The sequence below is a fragment of the Astatotilapia calliptera genome, chromosome 3 (genome assembly GCF_964374335.1).
Source record: "Astatotilapia calliptera chromosome 3, fAstCal68.1, whole genome shotgun sequence".
In the NCBI taxonomy this organism is placed as follows: domain Eukaryota; kingdom Metazoa; phylum Chordata; class Actinopteri; order Cichliformes; family Cichlidae; genus Astatotilapia; species Astatotilapia calliptera.
This window is the reverse complement of record NC_137424.1, coordinates 34,156,666-34,179,071: the sequence shown is the minus strand read 5'-3', so window position 1 is coordinate 34,179,071 and position 22,406 is coordinate 34,156,666. Positions and strand designations below refer to the sequence as shown.

General features: G+C 42.4%; 1 protein-coding gene and 1 non-coding gene across 2 annotated transcripts in view; one reads left to right on the top strand and one right to left on the bottom strand.

Annotated features, from left to right (window-relative positions):
* Positions 1-21,077, bottom strand: part of ppp2r5b (protein phosphatase 2, regulatory subunit B', beta) — a 47,000-nt gene extending 25,923 nt beyond the window's left edge. Inside the window, exon 1 of the mRNA XM_026161709.2 lies at positions 20,752-21,077. Within this exon, the coding sequence (XP_026017494.1) occupies positions 20,752-20,944 (193 nt within the window). The 5' untranslated portion in view covers positions 20,945-21,077. The remainder of the gene's footprint in view (positions 1-20,751) is intronic.
* trnal-aag (transfer RNA leucine (anticodon AAG)) lies at positions 7,166-7,247 on the top strand. Its single transcript has one exon. It is a non-coding gene; the product is annotated as a tRNA-Leu (tRNA).
* Positions 21,078-22,406: the final 1,329 nt, after the last annotated feature.

Sequence of the window (22,406 nt, the reverse complement as noted above, 5' to 3'; positions counted from 1 at the left end):
TTAAAAGATAAATTCCTGATACAATTCAGCATCATTACAAAGCTCTCACTGTGCGATGTGGGAAGGCAACGTGTCATAAAAATATAGTTTCATTAGTTATTATTAATCTTAGGCTTTCACAGTTTGTTTTTGCCTTTCTCCCCTCACACCCCCAACTGGTTGTGGCAGATGGCTGCCCCACCCTGAGCCCGGTGCTGCCGGAGGTTTCTTCCTGTTAAAAGGGAGTTTATCCTTCCCACTGCCACCAAGCTCGTGCTCAAAGGGGATTGTCTATCCCCTTTGGCTTCTTTATATATATATAAAGGCAACTCTTGTTGTGATTTGGAATTGAAGTTTAATTAAACAGAAAAAAAAAAGGAATCTCCTCAAAGGTGCTCGATCCGGAGTCAACACTGCATTTGTTGGGCTCTAATTTTATCATCATTGTGGAATCACATGTTAACAGTTGTAAATATGTGTTGTGCATCAGCAGCAGGATGGTGATTGTGTATCAGATGTTTACCATGAACGAACGCATGACCTGAACAGATCTGGTCATGAAGCCCACAGGCACGGATGATGTTTTAGCGAAGCTGAGCCATTTTCTTTTAAAAAGGGTTTGTTGACCATAAGAGAAATCTCCAGCATCTGCTTTCCAGGAGAGGAGAAACACTCGGTGGCCGATTAAGAAAAGACGATGGACCACGGAGAAGGAACAGACAGAATGTGACGTAGAGTAAAAATGTGAGAGGAGGGTAGGGCTGATTTGGTAACGGGAGCATTAAAATGTAAGACTGAGTAGCGCCGCAACACCATCAAAACACAAACACTCACATACCCCCAGCTGCATGCGACTAAATATAGTCCTGCTGGAGAGCGACACGGAAAAGAAGGAAGAAGAATCTGGGGAGGAAACAGGAGAGAGGAGAGGGGAGCGGTACAGGGTTAAAAGATGACATCATCCCCTTCCTCCTCATCCTTCTGCTTCTGTCTCGCTCATCTATCCATCGATAGGTTCCTCCCTTCATTTTTCTCCTCTGGTCCCTCTCTTCACTCATTCATTTCCCTTCCCTCCCCATCTCTCTGATGTTTTTTTTTTTAAATAAGCAAGTACAGCTCAGCTCTTTAAATAAGAGTCATTCTGTTTGGGGCTGAGTGTGTGACACAGAGAGACGGCAAGAGAGGAGGACAGCTTCTGTTTTAGCTACCATGCAAGCCGCCTCTGCAGCCCTGTCATTAAGCGCACATGCTCAATGCACAGATAAAGTGACGCAGAGAGGAAGATAGGATGGGGAGGGAAGGGAAGAGGGGGGGGGGGGGGGGGGGCAGAAAGAGGTAGAGGGAGATAAAGCAGAGAATGGCACAGTTATAAATAGTAGAAGGAAGCTACAGCAGCTATCAGAGCTGAGACACCATGCAGTGTGTAAAAGTCCGGGCGGTATAAATATCACCTTAAGGGGTTTAGGTGACGTGCTTTAAGTCCATCTCTAAATAATCTAATCCTCCTGAAACACACGATCTGTGCACATCGTGGCAAACTGTCAGGGAAACATGTGCAACATGTATCTTGCTCATATAAACAACATGATTAGGAAGATTAATGAGAAGCGAGGGTTGCGATGTGCGATTAGACGTCCCCCGTTTTATGCGTTTTCAATAAGACTGAAGTGTAAACAACAATTTACCTCCCAGGGAAGCTCAGGACCAGTGATCCTGGTGCTTTAAATTAGAGCAGGAAATACTTGGAAGTTGTCATTTGGTGACGGTACTGAGAATTGGTAATGAGACCAGCTGGGTATTAGCATATAAGATGTAAATAGTGTTGTATGTACAGACTGTTAGAGGCAATCGAGCCTATACTGGCAAACAGAAATGGTTAAAAAAATGTGGTGTTTTGGGGGGTTTTTGCTCTTATTATATTCCTCCAAGTCAGCTCAGATATCAGAACCGCTTTTCATGAAATTTGGTGGCATAAATGTGGTATTCCAGACGTCTGTTCTCCAGTTTCTCCATCAGGTGTCCGAACTACCTCAGCTTCTTACAGTCTCCGCTCTAATTCATCCCAAAGGTTTTTCTATCAGGCCGAGGTCAGGACTGTGTACTGGTGCGCAGTCACAAAGTTGGGAGCAGGAAACTGTCCAAAATGTCTTGGTATGCTGAAGCATTAACAGTTCCTTTCACTGGAACAAAGGGGTCGAACCCAACACCATAATCCCTCCTCCTCCAAACTTGGTGCAAAGCAGTTAGACAAGTACTGTTTCTCCTGGCAACCGCCAAACCCAGACTCGATTGTCACACGGAGAAGCGTGATTCACCACTTCAGGGAACACTTCTCTGCTGAGTCCAGTGGTGACGTGCTTTACACCACTGCATCCGACATTTTGGATTGCATTTGCTTGTCCATGGAAACCCATTCCACCAAGCTCCCTATTCACTGTTCTTGAGCTAACCTGAAGGCCACATTAAGTTTGGGGTACCATTGGGTTTCTTAATTTTTGTAATTATCAGAATGATATGAAAGCTTTAAAAAGTTAATCAGATTTGTGCAAATGATCTTATTTAGTTTATGATCTGCTTTTCAGGGAAATTGTACAAATCATGGCATTAAATAAATTAATATATGAAATCGCTATTCAAACTTCCAGACTGCACTTGAGCTAATCAAGACTGTGACTGATTGTCACAAGTGTAAGTGGTAAGAGTAATTTTGGGGGGGCAGTTTAATTAATGTAGTGCTTATTTTCTGTCATATGTATTCTATATTGTTATTGTTCTGTATTGTAATGAATTCAAGCTATCTTCTTGAGGCAAAAGCTCAGGCTCCAAGGTGCTCTAAACTCTCAGTTTTAGACATTTTTTACTAGTCCTGGGTCCACATGACATCACTGAGAGAGGATATTCCTAATATGGTCATCTGGTCAGGTAAAAGTGGATTATTCTGAACTGTGAATCATGCAAAGCTACTCTAGTTGAGTCTGAGAACAAAAATAGTGAGCTTGACATGAATATTAAAGGTCTAATTTAAGATAAAGTGAGATGTTTTGTATCCAGGAAACCAAACGGACTTTGTAGGGTACAATCAAACATGATTGTACCCTACAAAGACTGACATGATCTTTAGGCAAGCTGATTTTGTCATCATCGTGGTCTGAATTTTTAAAAGTTGTGCAGGATGTTTGAAAGGTCAAAATAAAATTTACTATAAACTTTAGAAAGGATTGGTCTTGTGGCTTTTAAGAAAGTGACTATTATCTCTTTTTTTCCTATTTTTAGGTCAAATCATCGCTAGGACCTTCTGAGTGCCAAAAAACAAGACAAAATCATACTTATGTATCAGTAATTTCTCATCGTGCATGCTAAAGTAAAACAAAAAAACGAGGTTGAAGTGAAGCTTGTTACTGAATAACAATGACGCCGACAGCCACATCTGAAGACCTGCGCTCCAAATCGGCATTATATTTTAATAGCGGCGGATATCAAAACACGCAGCGAGTCTTTATGCCGTACTCAGCCATTCTCTGTGTGACAAAGGCTGTGAAAGAAACCTCTGTCATGGCAAAAGATTAAGTAGCGCGCTAAGCCCATCTTTAAATAATCCAATGTTACTAATAATACACTTTTCCACCACAAAGCATAATGAACAGAGACCGACTGGGCGTTCAGGCCGCGCGTTCACATCTGTTGTCTGTGATTTATTTATTTTTTGTTGCTTTGGTCATTACCTACGATCAGATTAGTCGCCATCAGGAAATGGATTTCTCATAAGGATCAATAAGAAACAAGCTATTTGAGCTGCCAAGCATCGCCACTCGTCTCCTTTCTTAAAGTCCACACTGGCGTTGACAGCAGAGCGACTTTCAAAGATGTTGAAATTCTCCTTCCGAAACAGAATATTTGCTGTGAGAGATGTAAACACAAATTGGAGACGGTTAGTAAACAAATATGAGAGAAGGTTATCCCAGCTGGAGACATCCTCAACATTTGATTAGCAGCTTTCTGCGCTGCTGTTGCTGCTGCTTTTCACAAACAAGGAAATGTGATAAATGAAAAAAATCTCACATTTCTTGTCCTTGATTTAGGCCGAGCATGATTTTTTTTTTTTAAAGCTGCTTGTGATTCATTGCAAACTGGGAGCAAGCTCCTTGCAGCGTATTTATTTTCCTGCTTTTAATATGTCACCCTTCTAAGAGCATTTTCCTCAAAACGACCGTTCACGGCTCGGCCAGGATTTGATGACTCTTTGTTGGCCTTGCTTTGCACGTGTGCATATTTAATAGCGAAGCACCCACAAAGGTTGAAACTTGCAGTGATTCAATCAGAGAGCTTATTTACCCGAGCATCGCTGTATTCCTTTAAGGATCCACTGTTTTTTCAGTGACACTGCAGCGCGCGTGCTTATTGCATTGCTGGCCGTTTCATTACATCCTCTCCCCTGCAATATCCTTTTTTTATTTTATTTTATTTTTTATCTCTACCGTCTCTCCTCCTCCACCTGCCAGCTTAATGCTCAGTCATTTCCTCTCTCCTCATCCACTCCATTTCTTTCATCATCCCCCTCACTTTCTCCCCCCCCCCCTCCCTCTTAATTGATCTTAGACAGTCAGAGAGAGCAAAAACTACTCCATGCCTGCTGTAACCCAATACCAAGGCCCATCCAGCTGGCCCTAACACACACACACACACAGAGAAAGAGAGAGTCATTCAATCGCCCACATGCAATCTGTGTGAGAAGGTGAATGTTTTACAGTAAACAGCACATTTAAAACAGAGCCTTCTGTACATTCATTATTTTAATGTGGACAAACACACAGCCCAGACAAGATAAAACACAAACATGTGAACACGGGGGCTGCTCATGTGGGGTTATGATACGCTGCACAGACAATATTTCCCTCGTTGACAGATACAGTATGTAACCCTAAAAAAATGAGAGTAGTGAGGAAAATGAAATACACAAGGATAACTTTAAATACTTAAACATGTGCTTTTTTTAGGGGAAATGGAAAATGTGGAGATTCAGAGGTACAGCCGGATAAAGTGCACCTCGGCTTAGCTCTTTGAGCTAGCACAGCATTCACTGTTGTGGCTAATATTAGCTAATATTTGTAAACCTTATAGATACTGTAAATATTATTGAATTATGGACATGTTTGGTTAAGTGTCTCTACTCTATGACTCCTCTGCCATAGTTTTATTCCACAGGTTAGTACATTTTGCCTTGTTAGCATTAGCCATCAATGGACTAGCAGAGCACCACTGATGTATATAAACACTCATCATGACCATGAACGTCACGGTAATTTGGGGCTTTTAAGGATTTTTTTTAACTGATTATACAGCAGACACCTTTGATGACTAAAAAACAAGAAGTGAGTGCAGAAGTCTGAATTTTAAATTAAATGTTCTCTAATCTACAGGAGTTTAATCAAAAGTTTAAAGTTTGAATACAGAATCAAATAGATAACTTTAATTAGATGACTTTGGTAGCCATCTGATCTTCTTGTGGATTGGTGGAGTTCATTTATTTTGTTGGTTCCCTGTCACGGACCAAGCTTTTAAACAAATTTTCAAGATTGCTGAGATCAGAATTTTGGACGGCCATTCCAGATGCCTGATGGGCAAAGTGAAGATTCAAGAGTCATTAGTCTAAACAATTGTCTACCTCTGTACCAAGATCTGGAAGAAGTCCCAAAATGTCACTTAAAATGTGAAGGAGTTGGTTCCTCGGGAGCAACTCAGGAACCATCAAGTTTCCAGTTCATGCCATGAACTGGAAACTGCTAGAACACACCAGCTTCACTGTCCATGGTGAAGCACACTTTATATCACCTGACCAAGAATGAAGCCAGTGCTCCAAAATCCAATGCCAAATGCATTCTGGAGAAAGTTTGATGATAAGATGAGACAAAAAATTTTGAAGGGGTGAAGCTGAAGCTTTTAAACTTTAAGACTTAAGTACTAACCAAGCATGATGGTGGTAGCATGCTCTGGGGCTGTTGGTTACCAGTGGTATTTGTACATCGCACAAAGTGGATAGAATAGTGAAGGAGGATTGTTGGCTCAAACTAGGATACAATCGGGTGTTCCAACAGAACAATGATCACAAACACACATTAATGCTGGTTTTGAAACAGATAAATCAAGCTAACATTAAGCTTCTGGAATGGACGTCCTAAATTCAACTCAAATCTATTCAAAATTTGATTTAAAGCCAGTTCTGTGCCAGGAAACCAGAAGATTTAAATGATCTCCACCAGTTCTACCAACAACAATGATCACATATCCAGCCAGAGTGCCACAAAGCATCGAGTTGGTCCAGCTGCAACATTTTAACCATATATCAGTGGGGGTGCATGTATACATTTAATCCTGTATGGATTAGAGAAAATTCAAATTTGTGTGCCGATTCTATTTTTTTTTCCAATTCACTAAAGATGGACGCTGTACGTTGCACCCTGGAAAAAGAAAAGTTCATCATGAAAATATTAAAAACCCAAAACTGCTACGACGATCACGCCCCTGATGAGTGTATGTTAACTTGTGACCACAACTGCAGATGCTGCCTTCAGGCTTGTGAGATGCAGAAGGTACGACCTCTTTCTATTAAAAAAAATACTTTGTGATGCTTTGTGACGTTACAGTAAGAAAAATGAAAAGCAGCCAGCAGACCAGTGGGTGCTACTTCACAGGTGCCAATATTATTATGACATTTGATGGTAATCAGCTATATCAAAACAATAAATCCTTTTTAAGCTACCTAAATGAAGTGAGTGTCTGACACTGAATTAAACTACCTTACGTCAGATAAAGCAGACAAAAAGAGATAAACGATTTCAACAATATGCTGACAGTGAAATTGTCCTTTGACTAAGCTGCATGTGTTATTATGTTAAGTGATTTTAAATCATCTAGCAGACAGCCATACTGAAGGGGAAATACTCCGAGTCATCTGCACCTCGTATTACAGAAGACTTCAACCACACTGGATACTGGTTTACATGACGTCAGTAATCCAGTCAGTTTTTACATGATACAGTTACTCTTTACGGGAGTAGCAGCTGCAACTGTGATTTATATTAGAGAATTATGATAGAATACGTATAAAAAAATAAAAAACTGCATTTTTATTTAACTACAATTCTTCTGTCATAGTTGCAGCATTTGCAGAGCACACCTTAGGCAACATGGTAGTGTGGCCGAGCGGTCTAAGGCGCTGGATTAAGGCTCCAGTCTCTTCGGGGGCGTGGGTTCGAATCCCACCGCTGCCAGACTTTTTCTTTTACATAACTTCCTTAAGGATCAATAAAATATTCTGATTCAAGGTAGAAATGCATTGTTGTGTTCTCAATCCACAGCTCTCTTAAAACAGAGAGACAGAAAAACAACGCAGTGTAGCCACTATGTTGCTATAAGTTTACCCATTTTCTGCTACGTATTAACGCAAAGGTTTACACAGCTGCTTTTTATCTACACCTACCGGTCACCGCATTAGGTACCCTTGTTCAACTGCTCATTAATATCTCATCGGCCAATCAAATGGCAGAAACTCTGTACATATCATCAAAATGAGCTGCTGAAGTTCAAGTTAAGTGCTGATCTACTATATTTTCCCACACAACCATCTGTAGCTAGATGGCAGAGGTCATTACAAACAAGAGATGCAGAAGAGCATCTGTGAATGCACAACAAACAATATGAAAGCGTGTATCCATCCTGCCTCCTATCGCTGGTTCGGGCTGGTGGTTTAATGGTACAACCGAGGGTTCCGGTTGGTACTGTTATTGACCATTTCCATCCATACATGGCCACAGTGTACCCATCTTCTGATGGCTGCTTCCAGCAGGATAACACCAAACCAAAAATAATTTCAAACTGGTTTCTTGAACGTGACAAGGAGCTCACTTTGTACTCAGACGCCCTCCACAGTCACCAGATCTCAATCCACAGATTCACGTCACAGACCTGCAGCTACTGTGTGATGCTATCATGTCAACATGGACCAAAGTCTGTGAAGAATGTTTCCTGCACCTTGTTGAATCTATGACACGAAGAATTAAAAGTAGGGTTCAACCCAGTACCACTATTAGTACCTAATAAAGTACATTATAGAGCAGGGCGATATGACCAAAGATATTTATCACGATATACATTGGAAAATTTGCGATAACGATATAACTGACGATATAATTGACACTAAACAAAATACTTTACAACTCCACAACTTTATTAGTGCAAAAAAAATAAATAAATCAACGTATTTTCACTTAAACAAGCAGCTGTTTTTTATGTGCATTAAAGTTATATAAAAAGTTAACAGTGCAAATGCAAATTCCTTGCTGACAGTTTAACCAAAAGGCATTTCCAGTGGAAATTGACCGACATATCCTCAGCATAACCATGTATAATATCCACAAAACTTAAAAAGAGGTTATACACACGCACAACACGGTAATATTATGTTGAAGCACAGTACGTATCACTCCGCGAGGCTCCTGCCTACGGTAGCCGCAACGCTCCGACAATCCATCAAGTGGTGCGGGTTCGTAGCTTAGCAAAGTCGTACTAAAACATTTAACAGATTTTTGAGCGCCGTGTACGACATAAAATTGTTTCGAGGTCAGTAAACACAACCAGAATTCATACATAAGGCACACGGGATTATAAGGGGCACTGTCGATTTTCAGAAAAATCAAAGGATTGATTTTAAGTGTGCCATATTTTCCAAAAAACACTTTAATAACGACGGCCCGCTAGCACGCTCTACCAAAAATAGTGCTTTGCTGTGTATCTGACGGACGAAAGCTAAACCAGTTCCACACCACTGAAGTTGCAGCAATTCTGGTTCATCCGTTTCATTCAACGATCCGCTTTCGCCTTTCTTGTTCTCTGTCGCCGGCACGCTTTTTCCGCCATGTGCGTATGAAAACTAAGGCACTGCACATGCACGCTTTACCCATATTCTATCCCGATATTTAATTTTCCTATCGTTGCCCGACATTATACCGGTATTACCGTGAGCGGTATGATATGGCCCAGCCCTAGTACATTATGTCGTCTTGACCACACATTAAATACAACAGCCAAAGTGGCCGGTGAGTGTACATCACCAGCCCAGTTTGCACTGAACCAGTGGAAAGAGTAAGACTTTTATTAGAATTCATCTTCTAACTCAAAGAAATGTCCTTATCCCATTAGCAGAGTGTGACGCTGCCAGATATTAACCTTTATTTATTTTTTAACTTCAAACACAGTAAGTCTCATACTGAACAAAACTGCAGTCTTTTTCTATCTACATAAGATACCATTTTCTTATTCTGTTAGATTTTAGCATCTTCTCTAAGATTTCAATATGAATGTCTGACGGCGTGTTTTTTCCTTCTAATCCCTTCATTGTTAGCCGTGAAAATGGCCCATTTTCGAGAACATTACGAAACACAAGCAGCAGTGTATTTTTGTACTTTCCAAATCAGCAGTGGGAGCGTTTGAAATGCATTTCCTATCAGAAGCAGAGGCACTAAAAAAGCATACTTCGACCTGGTAAAGAGCATTCAGTGGGCTGATAACATAATCAGGCAAATGAAACGCTGCTAAGAAGCACACTTGCAAAAAGACTGACTACCTACTGTGCGGATGAGTATTTCTTATCTTAAAGGGGAACACGAGCTTCTAAACTATTACTTCACATAACCACTTATTCAAAACATGAAATGACATTCAGGTCTTCCTATTATCCCACAATGCATCAACTCACCATCTGTTACTCTGTGAAACAGAGTCCGATTGTTTGTAGCGCTTGTCTCATGTCTGCAGGGTGTTTCGTAGCTTTTAGAGCTGCTTAAATGCTACATCGACTGGCAGAATGGGTTTTGTTCAGGTACGGGAGATTTAACGCTCCCTAAGCTCACACAGCATCCTTTAGGGTCTTCAGTTATTTGAAGACACTCAGCAGCCCTTTGAAAAGCCACTGCTTCTGGCAGCCAGTGATGAAAATGTCAAGGACGGAGAACATCATGCATGGCTATTTGCTTATGAGAATATTTCTTTGGCATGGTTCAAATATCAGTGAGAAATGCCAACGCTAGTTTGCACACGGGCGGCTGTTTGCATGGAAATATGTGCATGCTGCAGTTTTGCTGCTTTCACATAAGTGTGGGAGGTAATAATAAACAACTAGATATCAATTTTTGATGAGCAGAAATCCAACACCATGGATGACTGCAAGAAACAGCTGTGGTGAAACAAATGCTTCATTATTATTATTATTATTTTGCCCTTCATTTGCTGCTGTTTTACCAATAGGATGGTGAGCCTGACCAAATTGTCCTCTAACTGGGACGGCAAAACTAGAGCCTCTGGTGGCATTCGTTTTACAGGAATAGTTCGAGTATGATCATCTTGTGATTTCCAAATACAGATACATGTTTGCTTATGCCCTAATTTTAAAAGTAGAAAATGAGACATAGGGCAGGGCTTGAAGAAGAGCTTCGACCTTCCCTTTACTTTGGCTCTCCTGTTGATCCATGTTTGGATTACATCATTCACCACAGTCAAATATGCAATGTAAGCTGTAAAAGTGGGGGAGAATGAGCTGCTGGGCCGGGCTGAGCAGAAAGTCTGCTTTGTGTGTTTTCTCTTTGAGCCCCATGATCTCCCCGCAGATGCACACACAGTCACGCACACTCAGACCTTGGGAACATTTTTCGGGCAGCTCAGAACATGATTGTTGATCTGCTGCATAGTAAAACCACAATTTCGACTTTAACTTATTTATATGGCATCAAATGACAACAACAGTCACCTTACTGTAAGATAAAGACCCTACAATAATAGAGAGAAAAGCCTAATAATCAAGCAAGCACTTTGGTGACAGTGGGAAGGAAAAACTCCCTTTTAGCAGGAAGAAAGCTCCAGCAGAACCAGGGTCAGGGAGGGGCACCCTCTGATTGGTGGTAAAACCTGAAAAAGACCTAATCCTAAACTCTAGCTCCTATCATGCTTATTTGCTATCTGGACATCACTTCTCTGTACAGTAATAACATTTGTCCTGCAGTGCAGGTGCTTTTATTTTCATTCACCATGTGGGCTTTTCTATTAGCACACATATTATTTCATTTTAACCAATCACTGTTGATATTTCTACCAGCAGCAATGGCACCTCTGCTTTGATGTTATTGCTCATGGTGTGTTTTGTTCTTCATGTCGATTCAGTCTGTTTGAGAAAGAGGTTGTGCGGATTGTACATGACCTACATGAATTACTGTAAATCAGACAAGAACGTAAGCACAGTGGAAGCACAGGCCTCCAGTATACTGTACTATATTAAGTGCAACAGGAAGAAAAGTGCGAAACTTAGCTGCAGAGGGAACAGAGACTGAGTGGATGTCAAGGTCAGTGGATGTCAGGCCTGCTCACAGCAGTTGCAGGTTCCTGTTTTAATCTATGGCAACAGCTGGCTCAGTAATCTCAAAAATCATCCTGAATCACATACGTGCAAATTCTCTTTGGTGTGGGAAAAGGCCACAAATCTTAATCACAAGTTTGCATGTCTGCTGACTAGATGTCGAACAGGAATGTGACCTTAGTCTCGTTGGCCTGCCAGCAGCGACACAAGACCCGTGACCGAGGAGCTGTGCTGGTGTCTGTGGCCCCAGGGGAGAGCATCGCAACTGTGAAGGAGCATTGAGCTAACAGCCTGTTCTCTATCTAGGCAGGCAACTGCAGTGCACCTGAGCAAATGGAGGACTAAAACCGGGACAAACTCAATGGGCACCCCAAGCTAATAATTCTGCAATCAAATTCTTCTATAATATGTAAAGAAAAAAATGCCAAAACTCTGGATCTGACTGGTGAATCCCTTTAGGGATATGTGCAATTAATTAGACGATTAAATATTTTTGCCCTCTGTTGGCACCAGAAATACTAATAGGTTAAGCTAATTATCCATATTCATTTATGTGCAACAGCAATTAACTGTTGTTCTTAGATGCCCTTAGCCAGCACTATAGTCCCATCAGACAGCAGCACCACTCTCACTATGTGACAGGAAGTTGTATACAAGAAAGGTGGAAAGTGAGACGAATAAAAGCCTGGCAAAACACAGCTGGCATCTACCATACAGTCATTGTAAATGAACCTGAATCCATAAATCATGGAGTCTATGGTGCTAGCAGTGGTGTTGCTAATAGAGGTGGCAATCACATGACACATAAAATCAAATGTATCTAATAAAATATTGATATTCGGCATCTATGCATTAATACAATATCGCCACACAAAATATTGCCATACCACGCTATATATCAACCCCACCCCCACCCCTACGTGCAACACTAACCTGACTGTATGTGTGTGCAATGTTCTGCCATTGAGTTAAGTGGTTTAAACCGCTATTCTTTCTAATGGCTAGCAAAGGCCAACTCCCTCTGGCGGACAGATCTGTTAAGAAGTCTGTTGGAAAACGAGCCTCAACATCTTTGCTCTTTGACCTTAGTGAACACCCTCCTGATGAGTTTAGTTTCAAATCCTATCCTATAGTACTGCATGATGTCTGTTTTCTTAATTCTTGATCCCTGCTAGTAAAAAAGGATAATAAAAACAGTATGGCATGTCTACCAAGCAACTGACAAGTCAACGAGCCAATGAGTGCACAGTATCTCTCAGTTCCTCAGTCGGATCCACCCTCGCTCATCATGTCCAGTTTCAAAACACTGAGATGGAACCGGAAAAATACTTTTCCTGAAGCTTCATATTGGATTTTACTGACCCAGAGGGTGACGTTACGGTGACTATCCATTGTTATAGTCTATGTCACAGGTGTCGAACTCCAGGCCTCGAGGGCCGGTGTCCTGCAGGTTTTAGATGTGTCCTTGATCCATCACAGCTGATTTAAATGGCTAAATTACCTCCTCAACATGTCTTGAAGTTCTCCAGAAGCCTGATAATGAACTAATCATTTGATAGTGGTGTGTTGAAACAGGGTGATATCTAAAACCTGCAGGACACCGGCCCTCGAGGCCTGGAGTTCGACACCCCTGGTCTATGTGCTCTGCACAGCTGAAAGTCACAAACATGTTATCAGCATTTAAAAAAGCTTCAGTTATTAAAGAGGTTGATATAAGAGCTTCAAAGAGCTCAAATATCTACATGGACAATGTTTAACCTTTAATGGTGATTAATTTGATCAGTTCTTACTTTCTTACCAGTCAATTAATCTATATTTTTCACTCATTTTAGTGACTTGGTTTCCTGCAAAATGACTTCTTTAGGATTTGGATTGCTCATCGACTAATGGATGGATGGGTGGTTAGGTAGGTAGAGAGCTACCATGTGCTGCTCACTTTCAGACTGATTCGGGTATTTTACAAAAGGAAACAGGGAAGAGAGGACCGCGGACAGTTAGATCCACTTGGCTACGTTCCCAAACCATTAACTCCCAGCGTCTTTACTGGACACCATCCTCAAGTGTTTTATAATTTTTTAATGCAATGATGAAAGTGTGGAGAGAGCGGAAAGGAAGGCAGTGCTTTCACCGTGTCTAAAACATCGCTGATGCCGGTCTGTTGGCTCTGTATGTGCTGATATGCTGGTTCTCTGACTTTATAATCACCTGCTTTTGCTGAAATTGAACCGGATCTCATTTGTGAACGCTAATTATTGACATCTATTTAAAACTTTGCTGTTAAAGCTCAGTTTTAACAGGAGAATTTAGATTTTAATGAAGCAGAACCACTCAAAACAAGAGCACGTGCTAATTGCAATAAAGGGGATGTCTAATATCATGATTTCATGAAAGTGGAACAGAAATGTGAGGTTGTGTCAGCTGTTCTTAAAAAAAGTATTCCTGGATCTTTTTTTAAAAAGAGTCTTTTGCTAGTAAAGGATTTAACAAATCATAAATTTCACGTTTTAAAAAGGCGTTTCTATTTAGACCAAATGTCCTCTGCACATCGAAGCAGCCGCTTTGAAGAACCAGTCCTAAAGCACAGCGCCCAGAGAGCAGTGAAATGCCTGTGTTTGTGTGTGAGTGTACGTGCGCACATGCATGCTGCAGGCCAACTATGAAAACACTGTAAAAAAGGATTATAGGGACCCAGTATCCTTCACCCTTCATCTGTGGATTAATTGACTTTCTTGGCTGTGCCTGCTACTCTTTTATTAGCCAGTTCAGTGTTCCAGATCAGCTCCCTGTTTACACAAGTCTCATGTGTTTATCTCACATTATTCATCTTTAATGCAAAAAACCTTCATAGTAGTCTTTAATTTGTCTGATTTATCCCTAACTATCTGAAGAATAATATTAATAACACTCCTTCATCTTGTAATTCAAGAAACACTTCGACGTCAAATCACCAGCCCTGAATCTCAATCACAAGTCAATACCTTGTTCAACAAAACACTAGCAAGGTAGTTGCTCCCTTACACTAAAGTTTAACCAGTCTGCTTTATACATGTATTTATGTCATATCTGTGAAATTCGCCGTAACAGTTAATATGACTGATTACAGCATCAGTATGTGGTGCTAATTATGGTCCATTGCCAGCATTTTTTAAAATCCAGCAACCTTAGATTAGCTGATACCTGTCTACACATCTAATAATGTAACTCATAAATTGTATGTTATATAAACTGCTTTAGCAGGTCTAGAACTGCTTCAAAATTGCAAGCTGCTTTGCAACCCACCTCCAAGTAGGGCTGGACAGCTGAGCTTTAATCTCAATCACAATTTTGGTTCATTAAAATAAATAAAAATGACTGAGCAATACTAAAACTGCATGCTCTGCCAACAAAACGCAAAGCAAAGGCAAATCAAGCGCTCCCTAAATCGGCGCCTGATACTGTGCCTGCATGTGCCAATCACAGCTGTTCCCTGGACCGCACAGTGTGGAGTTCCCTGAGCACGCTTGACCTCCGTGATATGCAACAGATAACACAGCACTGACACAAAATTCAAATTTGTGGCACAGCAGAAGGTGAAGAGCTTGTCCCTTGAAGCAGATCGTCATCTGTTGTTTGGAAATAATTCAGATTTAGGGCAAGAGACGTTAACCAAGAAGAAATCATAAGGGCGCCACGTGGCTGCACTGCAAAGAAACACAAGTTAGTCAGCCGTCTAAAAACACGCCACAATCTGCAGCACGACCAGTGCACGAGGCCAAAGAGAAACGGCGCAGCATCCGACACAAACTCGCACGTCCAGGAAAAGGAGGCTGCACAGCATGTCGGCGTGTCAACACCACCCACAAAGATGAAGTCTGAACTGAAGTCAGTAAAGCAATCGCATCCCAGTTTGCAAGATATGGCACAATACGTGATCGATAATCAGTAAATAACGACGACTTCAGCAAAATGGTCAAGACACTGGACAAAAAAGATGTTTTCGCCTTTTTCTGCAAACCTGCGCTGATGGCAAAGATCACAGGAGAAGTGGAAAGGCATACACAAGTTTCAAGTTTATTTTATTTACATTCATCCTGCAGGCACCACGAATGTATTTTGCTTCTAGGAGACGCACAAACACACATTCGTCTGCAAAGATAAACTCACAGGGCTGCAGCACAGTGTTAAAGTGAAGCAGCTCTGTTGATTTAATTTTGCATTAAGCTTTGGTACAATTTATATTTCATACTTTTCTTCAATGAGATGCTCTGAATTTAGATAAATAAAGAGGAGCAAATTTATTCTGCTGCAAAGGAATGGTGCAGCAAATGTGCAAACAGTTTACATGACAGTGAAGTAAAAGCATTTTTGCACTATATTTAGTGATTGATATTGATCAAAATAACTGTGATAATCATTTCCCTCCATCCCACGTGACTCAATAAAAGTCCAAATACAACTCAACTTCTAGACATTTGCTGTCCACCTCGCTACACTTGCTGTTCTTAGAGATCTGCATTGATTCTGGACTGAACTTTGTCTTCGTCTAACCCACAAAAAAATATATTTTTAAGACAGATATATTTCACAGGCTACTCAGATCGCAAAGCTATGAATGGATTCCATGCTAAAAGGGACCATTAATATGGTCAGTGAGGAAATGAACCTCTCAGAGATCAGCTAACAGCTTGAGGAACTTTACACGATAATACTACAGATCGTGGATCGGAAGAGACCAGAGGACTGGCCTGTTTAAGGCTTCTGACCTGAAAAAGACACGCTGTTAGATCATTCCTGCTGTCCAGTCATTCATAATCTCTGAACTCAGTTGAAAATGTTGTTTTTCATTCAAATTTCCCAAAACCTCCCTTTTGTACGTTTGCTATTTTACATTTAGTGACTCACTTTTCACTGCAATGCCTTTTGAATACCACTAACGAGAGAGTTGGCTTTAAGCTACTGAGAGCTTTTAGTGAAAATATACGGTTCCATGTGCAAATAAGTTGTTTTGAAGCAAAATCAAGCACATGTTTTAAAAAAGTCCTTGGTTCTCTATATTTCTGCTCTAAGCCATCCATCCATTCCACTGATCCAAATCAGGGTTGTGGGGGTGCTTGAGCCTACCCCAGATGCCACAGGGCGAGAGGTGAAGGACACCCTGGACAAACAGACTGTTACAAAACTAACACAGAAACAGCCACAGAGGCGGGAAGGTTAGCGCTGTTGCCCCACAGCAAGAAGGGCCTAGGTTTGAATCCAACCTGGGGGCTTTCTGTGTGAGCCAGAATAGTTGACTGTTGCTCAGCTTAAACACTGCTAAAAATGTGTATTTCTATGATATATTCTAGTTTGCTGTTAAATGTCAGGTCTTCCAGTTTCATTTCTGTCATGTCACAAGAATGAGATGAAGCTTTGCTCAGAGCTTCGAGTGCAAGAAGCAGGAGGAGGAGTTCAAATTAACAAAGAGAATGTGACTCCCTGGAGGGAAAAACACCCACAAGTCTGTCTACACTTGGCCTACATACTTCCCGTTAGAGACTTCCCCACACCAGACGCTTCTCCTGCTGCAGAATCTTACTATCAGTTCCTCAAGGGGGTCCAGAAACAGTGCAGCAGCAGTAGTCCAGTAACTGGGACTTCTACAGGACATGTGCAGAGACCCACCTCAACCAAAGGCGCTGTACTGATGCGGTAAAAACCTCTTATCACCTTGCTGCACACACCCCTCGCTCACGTGCTTCAGAAGAAGTTAAAACGCAGGCGCACACAGCTCACGCCTCCTCTGAAAGCACAGAGGTCTTCTTTTCAGAGGGTTAATGGGAAGAGATTGCAGGCTAAGTGAAAGGGGGAGTAACCTTATAAAGAAGGGTCAGAAGGACACACGAGCACATGCAACCTGCTTTTGTACTGTACACGCAAACGAGAGAGACAGGAGTAAAGCCACGAAGCCAGAGAAGAGCAAGAACGTATATAAAAAGGACGGAACATGAAGCGATGGGGTTTGTTGACTGAGTGAAGCAAAGTACAAATTTATTGATCTGGCCAGCTCTAACGTGTACTCGCTGCCTAAACACAAAGCCTAGCAAGAAAATATCTGCTGTTAAAGAACCTGTGCATGAAATCAATGCTGCAGCACGTTTATAGAAAAGCCATAATGTCAGTGAACTCTTTTTACGCCCGTTACTGTTCAAGAACAAAACCAAGCATCCACAAACCAAAGACATTCAAACAGCTAAAGCTCAGAGCTGACAGCTGGATTCAGAAAATTCTATCATCCATGAATCCATGCATTTACTTCACTTTACTATCTTTGTTTTACTTTACAGTCCACTGCATATTCATTTAGCTATTCCAATCACAGGTTTTCCACAGTATGATGTTGGGATGCACCAATTCCAGGCTGGGCTAAGAAACAAATCTTCATTATAAAAGATAAACAGAAACAATCTTTAGCCACCGCAAACATTAATGCACACGTAAAGCAGGCCATGCCTAGTGGCTTGACCAGGAGGCTTCACCCAGGCAGGTAGAATATACAGAATATGCAGGGTGGTGCATTTGCATCCCCGGGGCTTGAATCTAAAAGGCCACAACACGCCTGCACAGATCAAATTGGCCTCTGTGTAGTAACTGCAGCTCTGGGATTACAGCTATGGCAACGACAGACCTGCAAATAGCGCAGCTCTGCCTGCCTTCATGGTGGATGCTGCACCAGCCTGAATGTCAACATCTTTGGCGTTTCACAGATTTTACAACCCGAGGTCTATTCACCGAGGCAGTCTTACTGACAGTGACCGTCAAGGGGAGAGGCCTCATGATGGAGAGACTCTTCTCTCATCCCCCCCGCCCCACCCCACTATCAGCCAATCAAGAAGACAAGCACATGTCGGATGGGTTTGCTTAGTGTGGGTGAAAGTGGTCAATGCAAATGAAGTGACTCCATGCAAGCAATTCATCTTCAAGAAAACAAAAGACAAATTATAAAAAAGCTCAAAAGGAAGCATACGGTCTGATGAGAGCTCGTCTCAAACAAAAAAACAGACACTTCACTGTCACCTGACTGAGAAACAGTCACATCTCAAAACCACCTAAAAGACAGAAATGCAACGATGATTCAATGCACGGACTACTTCTGCTCCTCCACTGCAAAAATTCACTGCTGCTTTAAAAGGACCTTAAACTGATTCTGTTATTATTTGGCTGTGAAATACTGCGATGGTCATTTTTTCACTTGTTTCCGACATTTGACAGGAGGGGGGAAATATGCATGACACATGTTAATCTATTAACTGCTAATGAAAAGGACTGTTTGTCCCAGCACAGAGGAGAAGAAGAATAACAACAACAGCAAAAACAACAACAACAGGCCTTTTACTAGGGGTGCAACGATATTCGTATCGATATTGAACCGTTCGATACAGTGCTTTCGGTTCGGTACGCATATGTATCGAACAATACTAAATTTTTAATTTATTTTATCAACTTTCCTTCTGACGATGCTGTCTGTGTTGAGCGCTCAGTGAATCTGCGTTCGACTACTCCGCCTAGGCTCGACAGTGCAGCCTAGGCGGAGTAGTCGAACGCAGATTCACTGAGCGCTCAACACAGACAGCATCGTCAGAAGGAAGAGCGCAGGGCAAGCTAGCGAGACAGAAGTTAAGCTCTCCTTGTAACATGGACCTCCCCCACCCTCATTCAGATCTGGCGTTTGGAATTATTTTGGTTTTCATGTGACGTATGACCCTGAAGGTAAGCGAGTCATGGACTAAAGTAAAACAGTATGTTGGATGTGCCATGCAATGCTCAATTACATGGGTGGGAACTAGTGTGTTAGCGCAGTTAGCTCGTTAACGTGTTGGCCGTCTAGCCCCATGCACGGGGCGATCGGCGGTAGCTCGTTAACGGAGATTTGCCGTGTTGTGGCGTTAAGGTCATTTCAACGAGATTAACCTGAAAGCACTAGTGGGAACACAACGAATATGACTGCACATTTACGCCGACATCATCCTAGTGCAAAGACAAGTGGAAGCAGACAAAAAAAAAGCAAGCATGCTACTAACTTTAGCCGAGTCATTTAGACAGCTGTTAGCACAGGATTCTCCTTATGCTGCTGAGAATATAGCCCAGAAGAAGCGGATAGTATAGCTTTTATTTTGGAAAGAGACATTTCTCTGTAATAAACTCTCTTTTCCAAAGATGAGTGATTCCTCAATCAGATACAGGGCTCGCAATATCGCTAGCCCAACGTCCTGGAGCTAGCAATCTTTTCAGTCGGGGTACCAAAATCTATCTCTGCCCTGCCCGTCGGGCTATTGTAGGAAGGAAAAATATATGTCAATGCTTTTGCATTCTTTCAGAAATGTAGCTGGGTAATTATGTCATTGGCATCGGTGAGCCACTGTCAATATGTGACATATTGAAATCGCGTTTGAATTTGCGCTTGTTTTTTTGCTTTCACTTTGCAATGACAGCACTGATCTGTGAGTGATGATAATTTGTGCACCAATTCCTCTGACATCGTCTTATTAATCGTTAGCTTACTATGCAAACATGACAAGTGAAATCTCCCGCAGCTTAAACATGTGAGAGGTTGATCGCGCAGAGAATCGCTGAGCTTATGTGAGTGCGTGTGTAAAAGCAGCAGGATATATATTTGACTACGATGACCTTCACAGACAGATATATATTTTAGTTCTGCTGAGCCAAATAAGACAGGTCAGGGCGAAGAAGTGACAGCCAAAGAAAAGCTTACCACAAAACGGAGAAGTTATGACAAATCAGACTATAAGGCAAAAAGAAAGTGCAGCTTTATGGTTTCATGGACAAAAGAATTTCTGTGGCTGCAATATGACGAGCTAAATAACCAGGGCTGCACATAAGTGGTCCGCAGGTGCGCATTCGCTGTCAAAATAAAAAAACACGCACAAGGGTTAGGGTTAAATTTAAAAACTGTACTTTTGAGTTAAAATATATATTTATAATTTTAATAAATGACAAATTAAAAAGGCATGAACATTTCTTTTTGTATCGAAAAAATATCGAACCGTGACACCAAAGTATCGAACCGAACCGAACCGTGAATTTTGTGTATCGTTGCACCCCTACCTTTTACATATCCAAAAGAAGACAGGCAGCAGATCTGTTAAATAAACCAAATCCACCACCGTCACCTCCGCCTGTCAGACCTGACAAGGACTGAGAGGAGAGCATGTTTAAGTGGAAACCAGTCAGTGGATAAGTGTGTGTGTTGTGTTTTAGTCATGTAGGTGAGCAAAGAAGGCAAACACAGAGAGTTGACTGTGACCTTTTACTGTCACAGCTTTCTCAGTGTCACATGTTCCAGCTGTTGTTTCTCACATTGATCTGTGGCTGCTTTGGGGGAATCAGAGCCTCACCTTTGAGCAGGGGCAGCGGGGTGAGCTCCACCTGGGAGCTCTGGTAGCGGAACTGAGAGGAGCTGTGGGACCTCCTCTGTCGGGCCCTGCGCATGGACCTTCGTGGGAAGCCATCCACCTTCTCCGCGGACGGCACCGAGAAGCTGGTGGTCGGCGAGGACGGGCTGGACGGAGGCAGCTTGGTCGTCTCCATGATGGCTGGAGGTGGAGGTGGTGTGGATGCTTTTGCCAGTGAGTGTGTAACGAGGGGGAATGTTTATTAAGAGGATGTAAGGCTGAATAAAGCAGAGGATGAGGGTGGAGGGGGGGGGGGGGGGGAGTGGGTGGCTATCTGAATCACAGATGGATTATCAACTGATCAGAATAAAAAAAAAAAGCGGCTCCAGGGGTGGTGGTGGTGGTGGAGGAGGAGGAGGGAGGAGGAGGAGGAGAGGGGTGAGAGATAGAAAGTATGGATGGGGGAGAAAGGTGCAGAGGCGGAGGAGAGGTGAGGAGAGGTGAGAGAGAGCTAGATTTTCTAGGGGTCCAGTCACGTGCTGCGCGCCTCGTTGTCTCTATCAGAGCCGGACTGGAAATGGCATCTTCGTCATCGTCATCATCATCCTCGAAGCTTCAGCTTTTCACACACAGATGAAAAGAATCGCTTGTGTATCATCGCCGTGCAGGAGTAGCTTGGAACAGCTACCAGATGATGCTCAGACAGGCGCGTCTCCTCCTCACACACACACAGACACACACACGCCTCTGCTGCTGCTGCTGCTGCTGCTGTATTGGCGTCACACACCGCCTAAGTCATCAGCCTGGATTTGGATGTTTATTTGCTGTATGATATCAAGCAGCTGAGCTCCTGATAGGCTTAAAAAATAAAGACAAAAAGCACCTCCTGTTTATCCGGATCAGACGCAAACAAACGCCCTCCGTGCCACTTCACAGCTTCTTCTCCTCGATTTTTTTTTATCAATAAAAATCAGTGCTCAGTCCTGGCGGTGAATGATGATATCATAAAATCATCAATCTGGGCCCACTTCAGCTGCGGCATCACTGTTGTCCTCCTGCCTCGTTTCCCCCCCTCTGTAATGGGTCCTTCTTTAAACCGTTAAAACCTGATATTTCTTTTTTTTTCTTTGATTTCTTTGAAGGCTAAAGATGTTATAGTCCACTCAGCCTCCTCCTCCTCCTGCCTTCCTTCAACCGTATCAGGGCGGGGAAACAAGCGGTCCCTCACCGCACCGACATGTGCAGGTCCTCCGATGTAACGGCGAGCCCCGCAGCTCCGCTCGGCGTCTCCCTCCGCGGTCAGAGGACAGGGAAAAAAGGTAAATGAAAGAAAAAAAGAGGCCGCTCCTCCGCGCAGGGGCAGCCGGCAGAGAAAAAGCTGAAGGCCTGTGTTATACAATAGCAAAACCGTCTGCGTCTGACACACTGACGCGGTTTTTTTTGTTTTTTTTCCTCCTGTACCCCCTTCTCCGTTCCCGTTATCCGGTTGTCCTACAGCGACTCAATGAGCTGCGTCAACATGCACGCGATGAGTCGGAAACATACCGGAAATGAAGCTTCATGACTTTCAAAATAAAATAGGCTACCTGTGCAAGCGTGTGTCTGGATTGCGGAAATCAAGCCCCTTTTCATAGACTGTACATAAAAGATGATAGTAG